Raw genomic sequence first — 8,364 nt, 5'->3', positions numbered from 1 at the left:
GTATTCTATAAACTATAATATTTAGTTTGTATTCATGCTTACTGTACAATGTTTGACATTGAGTTCTACCCATCATAAAAAATCCAACAAATTGTTCATTAAATTGAATATCCTAAAAATGAGAGAAAGAAAACCTTAGCCATTTCTACTTTTATGTTGCATTAGTGATGTTTTATTTGCACTTTTCTCACACCACACAGAGCTTCAAGGCAGATAAATAAAATGTTAAAAATAGCACAGTCATGTGCAATTTGGTTCCTAAATTACAGACAACCTTGGGACATGCTGGGCAAGTGAGAACCATTACCTCCACAGTTCTCTGACTTCTTATTACTGGTGCAGCAGTGTTCCACTTCATAAAAAAGAAGAAATAATGTTTCCTTGTTTTAATACACGTGCAGTTTTGGACTTGCTCTTCTGATAGATCTAAGGTATATGATGCAAACATAACCCACTGAAAAAGCACACCTGAGAACTCACAAAGAGGACCATGTAGTTCTGATCCCCTTTGGTGTTAAATGTTATCTATAAGCCACTGTCCTGCTTAGTCCCTGTACATCACTTTGCCTACAGATTTGGTCCTGCCCTGGCTGAAGTGATCCAGAGCAAAAAATGCCCCTGTGAGTCCCTGCCACTGTCCCCTTTGAAACTGATCCTGGGAAGCCCCTATGAAATCTATTGCAAGGTAGTGGTGCTGGCTTTTCTCTTCTTACTTCTAATAAAGGCCTACTTTCTGGGTCACAGCTGTGAGCTGTGAGCCCAAAGTCTGCTTTACCAATACTGAAGAGATGCTATTTCTCCCTCCCTGGGAACACTGGTTCTCTTCCTGGACTCAGATACTTCCTGTGTGCCTTAGTCCAAACCCTTTTTTATTTTAATGTCAGAAATTTTGGCTTCCTCTGGAAACATATACAGTATTATGTCATGCATAATTCTAACATAACTCATAAAAACAAGTTGCTAACCTTACAATAAAAAAAGAGAAATTTTGACTTCCTGACCTGTTAATCTTTCAACCCCTTGGCTGTTTTATCTCCTTATCTGAATTCAATCTTGTGTCTACTTGATTCTCTGATGTCTCAGGGAGGTTGGTACTGCCTCACTCCCACATCTGCAGCTGGGGTGGCTGGGATTGACAACATTCTGGGTGCCCAGTGTGAACCTCTTCTTATTCTTTTTTTTCTTCTTTTTCTTTTTTTCAGCACCAGGGATTGAACTTAGGACTCTGTGCTTGCCAGGCAGGCATTTATGCCACTGAGCAATATCCCCTGCCTCAGTGTCAACTTCTTCTGGATATCAACCCCAGATGCTCTAGGCTCAGGCCAGGCCATTATGATTCCTTTAGACCTCATTGTTCTTGTCCTTTGCCAAATTTTCAGTCATCATTGGTTCAAGATTTTGATATCTGTGTCATCCCAGGCACAGTGCCTACAGTCATTGCTAGGGACTTCTAATTCTCTAAGAGGATCACAGTGCAGGAAAACAGGTCCAGCACACTGGTAGGCTTAGTTGCTGCTCCCTAGCTGGGACAATCCAATAGGAATGCATATGTGTTTGTTATGAACAACACTCCAAGCCACCCAACTCACTGCAGAAATTTGAAATTAAAAAAAAATCTATTGATATTTAATGAAAAATTACCTCTCACTATAAAAGTACATGAAAGAATATATTGTTTGTATCAGTATTTATGCACCTTCAAAGCAATCTACCTTATTCTGCACTGAGATTTAAGTTACAGGCTACACTAAGCAGGAAGAGTGTTTCAGAGCTTGGGGAATTGATCAGGTGTGAGGCTGAAGTGCAGCCCAGAGGCTGAGAAATGAGGTCAGTAGACATGAGCTGCATGTGCCCTCTTCACTTTTTAAAATGGGTTTGGCACATGTAGGAGATGTATTATTAGCTGGCACTAAAACCCTCATGTTTACCTTGCAGCTTCTTTCTAACAAAAAAAATATTAGCGATTTTAGTCTAGCTGAATAAATACACTTAATTTTCTTGTAACAGCATTATTTTCACAAGTGGGTCCGTCAAATTTTCAAGCTGTGCTGGGAACTTAATGCATTTATAGTGCATGACTCTTTTTCTGATTCTTTCATTAAGCTTTATTAATTAGAAGTAAAAATTAAATTTGTGTGACTAATTAGTTATGTATGAATGTAATTTCACTTTGGAGGGATATATGTGAATCCTGAAAGCTCTGAAGGGTGAGTCCCACTTGTGGTTTTGGCCACCTGGTAATTAAAATATCATGGCTTCATCAGGGAGTTTTGGAGAAGACACATCCTGTCACCTCCTGCCTGCTTTCCTAGGAACTAAGGAGCTGCTTGGAACTCTGCCACCTGCTCACATAAACGCCCGGTGCCTTGACTGTGTGTCCTCAGCTTCATTGACTGAGCAACTTCATAGTGCAAGTCACAATATCACACCAGCAAATCACTCACTGAATAATTTTCATTGCAAATTCAGAGCAGAAGATAACTTTCCAACAAAAGAAGTTTAAAATTACTACAATGTGCAAAGTAATACTGTAATGCTTTAATGTTTCCATTGTATTTTTGGCATTATTTTTACCTTGCACATTGAAATAATGTCAACTTTCATCCAAGGTTTTAAATTTATGGTGGATACTGAACAATAGAGAAATAAGCCAAAGGAAGCAAACAAAAGCAATTTTATTTTGTTTTGTTCTTGAAGGAAGTCCTATGAAACATTGAAATTATTTTTTAAAGGAATGAAAAGGTATATAATTCATTGCATGATGTTTAACAAAAATGAAAAAATGTGCTGTAGTTTTATCTTATGCCTAAGTAAAGAGAGAAGGAATAGAAAAGGAGAAAGAAAAGAGACCAGGATTTATGTGCATCTAAAGAATGAGTCTAACAAGCATGGTCACTTATTGGAGGATCCCAGTCTATTGTGCTTGGTTTCTGTGTTAATATGCTTCATTTAATGATCAACACTTATGACTGTAAAAAACAAAATACAATATTACTATTATTGTGACTCAGAGAATATATATTCTTACTGAACATAAATATATTCAGGAGAATCTTGACTATCTCATCAAATATGTGGAATACAATACCCACATATAAATTGTACATATATACACTTTAAATACTATATATAGTGCACATATATAATTCATATATCTAGTATAAATGTATATGGATATGTACATTTCTGGTTTTCTATCATATCTCTTTTTCCCTTTCTTTCATTTATCTATCTTTTATTTATAATATAACAATGAATTACCTAATATTAACTTAGTATTATTTTTTTCATTTATGTATGTGTTTTCAATTTCTACCTTTACAGACAGAGGGAGGTGAGCATATTTGTTATTCATTTTCCTTATTAATTCAACTATTGAGGGGCTGGGGAGATGGCTCAGTAGGATAAGCGCTTGACTGACATACGCAAGGATCTAAGTTCAATCCCCGGTTCTGCCAAAAAAAAAAAAAAAAAAAAAAAAAAAAAATTCAACTATTGAAACTTTGGGTAGTTGATTAAAGAATCACACAGTTCTTTAGCTATCTTTTTTTTTTTAAACATTTTCAATTGTTTATTTATTTATTTTTCCATAATTTTATTGATAAACAAATAGCAATGAGAGAGTTTCAAATTAAATTGGTAAGACAGTTTCAATAATTAACACACTGCATTCTTTAGCTATCTTGATCTGTAAGTATTCATGACTAAATGCACAATGAATGTACTTATCAAGTGGGAAATTATTGTCTGGGCTCCATTGTTGCTGACCAGAACAATTTCAAGTGAAGAGTAAGATGAAACCAAGAAGCATGGATTTCTCCCCGAATATTTTTGCTCAGCACTAATACTATTTTCAGTTTAAGAAAATGTCCACTTTAGCATTGAAGCATTGCTCTAATAGAAAAGATAAATTAAATGAACTACAAGGAGCAAGCAGTGTGGAAGCTGATCATAGAACAAACCTTTTGAATTTTAGTAAATGTGTCATGCTAAAAAAATATTTTATTACTGAAAATACCTCTGAAAAGTATCCATTCATCCTCCTTCCTAGAGTGGAGATCATGAGGGAAATGTGATCCCTTAAACTCTGGAAGAACTCAACAGCTGTACGGAATGTTAGGGTTTGCCACAGTGAGCTCGAAGAGGAGAAGGATTGCGACTCAGTTGGCTCTAGGACTGGCTTGACGTTGTGTTTTAAAGTAAATTCCTATTTACTTTGTGTAACAGTTTAATGATGAACAACTCTGGTTTTTTTGGGAAGCTGATGGGTTCCAGTATGATTACTATTCATTTTCCTAATTTTGCTTTTAAGAGAAACCAATAGGTAATCTCAACTGTTAATTTGTTTCACACAGGAGGCTGAAAACAAATTTATCCAAAGGTGCTTAAACTACCATGATAATTAACATTAACAATTTAAGATGAATACTTATGGTAGAAATGGTTTTGTTTAGGTTGTTTTGTATGCAAGCAGAAAAATATCTCCTCTATACTTCAAGATATAAAGTCGCAAGCTTTCCTCAAGTAAAAATACTTCCATGTTCAGCTTCATGCTTTATAACCAGTAGTGTGTATCTAGCTTACATGAATTTATCATTTTTTATTATTTATTTATTTATTTATCTCATACATGGTCAGGGCTGGCAGGGCATGCAGCACTGGGGATGAACAGGGGTCGTTGCACTTGTTAGGCAGGTACTTACAGCTGAACTATCTTCCCAGCCCTAATTTAGCTCTTATTAACTCTCTATATTCTTTTATCCTATGCCCTTGGCTTTTCTTAAAATCTTTTAAAGAAAATGATGGCTACTGAATTTTCTATAAATTATTGCTCTATGAAACTGACTCATATGAAAATTCTATAAGTAAATTATCTTTGAGAACTTAGTTCTAGGACAGTCTTTGTTTTCTCAGAATATTTGTACCCATTTTCCTTTTCAGGTAATCACCACAGTGTAGCTGATTATGTTCCTAGATGAACTCATAGATGAATATGATGTCCAATTGATGCAGGCAGCTGAGTTAGACAGAAATATTATAGGCAGTCAGACAGGGCCAGGCCCTCAAAGAGACAAGATGGATGACAAGGTGACTTTGCAACTTGGAAGAGACAGACACTCCCATATGGGCCACACCTCAAGAGCAAGACAAAAAGAGGAAGCACAGCTACATACTTCCCTAGGGATGGGTATTAGGGATTGATATTCTAAATAGTATCAATCAACTTGAAAGAGCCCAAATGAGTCACTAGCCCAACCCCCAACAGGAAGAGACCCTGTTCCCTATTCATGCCGCTTGCTGTTGCTTTCCCATTTGATACTGGATTTAATAAGTTTTACCTGAGTAATGGTGCTTGTAATCCCATTGGTTGACCATAGTTTTGTCCCACCTCCTGCCCACCTAAGCGTGTTCCCATTCTCTCTACCTTAGCCTCACATGGTTTTACACTATAAAAATCCCTGGAAGAGACAGCTTGCCGGGGGAACTACCAGCTTGGGGGCCCCCCTCCTGTTCCTCTCTTGGACAGGAGCTTTCTTTCTCTCAATAAATATATTCTGCTCATAACCTCCGTTTGTTCCTAAAATTCATTCTTTGGTTTTAGAGAACAAAAACTCATGCAGATCAGGTCCAGAGATTGTTTTTCTCTATGTCATTTAGAGGTTACCTATATGGTTTGGAGGTCACCCACCTAAGACCAGTTTTTCCTCCCTGTAACACAATCACAGAGAGTAAGCATGCTTATTTTTTCTTCATTTTGTTTCTACTTTTCTATTTTGACTTTATTTATTTGAGTATGTATACTTTTAAGTGTTCTTTATTATCATTTTGAAAATAAAGCAGATTTATTTATTTTTTTTTCTTTTGTGGTACCGGGGATTGAACTCAGGACCCTGCGCTTGCCAAGCAGGGACTTGTTCTACTGAGCTATCTCCCTGGCCCCAGATTTAATTTATTAAATACGAAGGAAATGATTAAACTGATAGAGTAGGAGAAAAGTCATTTTTATAATATGAAAAAATGTATTATACCAACTTAAAAAGTAAAAGTTGAAGAAAATGTACCTGAAGTTTTTAAGTTCCTCACTGCTAAACTAGTACGGAGTCATATCCAATCAGGGATTCAGAAACAAAGTAGTGAGTTCCAAAGTCCTGTACAAAGCAAAATTGTATTCTAAAGGCAGATGGTTAAATACTTTCAAAAGACAACACAGAGCTGCAGATGCTTAGCTTTCATTGTTTAAAATTTTCAAAGTTTAAAATTTTCAAAGTTTAAAATTTTTATCACTTTATGGATCCCAACAAATAAATAATCCTAAATGGAATAACCAAAATGGGAAAGAGGCAGGGAGGGAAGAAGAAAAGCCAAGGAAGGTGGGTGAGGCAGATAGCTAGACAGTCTGAGTACTTGACTGGCAAGCTAAAGGACCCAGATTTGATCCCCAGTACTGCATGCTGTGTTGGCCCCAGAATACTGGGTGTGTTGTGCTGGCCACCAAAACCAGGTGTGGTGGTGCATGCCTGTAATCCCTGCAGGAGGATCACCACGAGTCTGAGCTACATAGGGAAACCCCATATCAAATAAATAAATAAATAAATAAATAAATAAATAAAGACTAAAAATTAAAAAAGGCAAGGAAGGAAAAGAGGAGGAAAAGGTTGAAATGGAAGTCAGAGAAAGAGAGAAAATTAAACATAATTAAAAAGACAGAAGTACTAAATATTTAAATGCCATCAATTCATGCTTAGTTTCAGTCCTACTGTATGAAAATTAGTTTAACCCTAGTGTGTATCCTCAGATACAAAATTGTGATTTTTATTTTGGCCTCAATATCTCTTCCTGTAATGTTCAAAATTTTAAGCAGATATGATTAATTCAATAATGTAGACTGTGTGATCGAGAAATAGATTCCCCATCAAAAGGGATCAAAGATAAAAAAAAGTCAGTCCTTCTCTCTTGATTACCTATCTTGGTTGCATTGTTTTTAAGGTTTTTTTTGTTTTTGTTTTTTTAGAATGCTGGTAATGCAAATGATAAAAAAACATAAAGTGTACAAATTCCACTTGAAATTTTGCAACTGGAATTGTAGCTTTGTCACTAACAGGAGAAAAGAATTCTATTCTCTAGGCATCCATGGTCCAGTAATAAGATGATGGCTATTCACCAAGTGACCTTTCACACCCCATTTCAATGCCAAGATGCTGGGATTCTAAATTAAAGAGTAAGGTCAATATTATTTGTACTCTTTCTCCTCCACTTGTGTGCAGAAATATACGAAGAACTTTTTTTCTTTGAAAATTTGTTTCTTTGTTTTATAATTTGTTGTTTTTTCAGGCTTACTTAGGAATTTAAGACTGATACTATGCTTAAAATATCATCCCTTCATATTATTCTACACAGTTACTGGAACTTATGAGCATTCTGTGTATACAAGTAAAACATGTTACATGCTTTATCTTACATTTCAATTTTAACAAGTTTAGTACTAGAGTAATAGTAACAGTGAGCACTATGTTTCAGCAAAGTAACTTTACTGTAACTGCAAATTATTAAACATCTATCTTCCTATACTATAATTATGGCATTAATGACTGCTATCACATAAGAAAAAATGTGCAAAGATCAAAAAATTTTCCTCTCCTCCCCTCCTCTCTCCTGTCTTCCTCTTCTTTCTGTCCCCCTTCTTGTTCCTCTTCTTTCCCCCCCTACCTCTCTCATAAAATTTAGGCTCAAAATAAGTTCAAACATTGTCTTGTTCACTTTTGTATCGATAGCATGTGAAATAGCCTAGGAGTGAATGAATAATCCCTTTCCCTCTCTTCTCTTCCCTTTCCTCTTCCTCTCCTGCTTCTTCTTTCCCTTTTTCTTACCTTCTTGCCTTCTGTTCATTCACTCCTGAGCTATCTCAGATGATATTGATACAAAAGTGAACAAGACAATGTTTGACCTTATGTTCAGCCTAATTTTTAAGAAGAGATCATTATTCTGTCTTTAATACTTCAATTTTGTTATAGAAACAGAGCTTTTGAAAATTAGATGGCCCTGTTAGTGAGAAATGCATGCACTTTCTGAATATCTGTAAGGTCTGTTTTAGAAGATTCAATATTTCCAGGTTTGCTGAAAACTGAATTACAAAAATTTTAACATCTTTTTTTAATATTTGTATTTGTAGGGCTGGGGAGATAGCTCAGGGGTCTAAGCTCCTGCCTGGCAAGTGCAAGGATCCAAATTCAAGCTCTGATACAGCATGCTGAGCTGGCCCTAAAACTTGGCATAATGGCATGCACTTGTACTCCCATACTGGGGAGGCTGAGACAAGAGGGTCACTATGAGTCTGAACTGCATAGCAAGACACTGTAAAAAATT

At 36.0% G+C, this 8,364-nt stretch overlaps 1 protein-coding gene across 1 annotated transcript in view; it reads right to left on the bottom strand.

Moving 5' to 3' along the window:
- The window catches only part of C6 (complement C6), a 130,138-nt gene that overhangs the window by 50,753 nt on the left and 71,021 nt on the right, over positions 1 to 8,364 (bottom strand). The window contains 4 exon segments of the mRNA XM_004648937.1: positions 6,063 to 6,098; positions 6,100 to 6,151; positions 6,154 to 6,186; positions 6,189 to 6,235. Of these exon segments, the coding sequence (XP_004648994.1) occupies positions 6,063 to 6,098; positions 6,100 to 6,151; positions 6,154 to 6,186; positions 6,189 to 6,235 (168 nt within the window).

Source organism: Octodon degus, unplaced genomic scaffold (assembly GCF_000260255.1).
Source record: "Octodon degus isolate 3935 unplaced genomic scaffold, OctDeg1.0 scaffold00142, whole genome shotgun sequence".
Classification (NCBI taxonomy): domain Eukaryota; kingdom Metazoa; phylum Chordata; class Mammalia; order Rodentia; family Octodontidae; genus Octodon; species Octodon degus.
The sequence above is the reverse complement of the archived record's forward strand: the minus strand, read 5'-3'. Positions and strand labels throughout refer to the sequence as shown.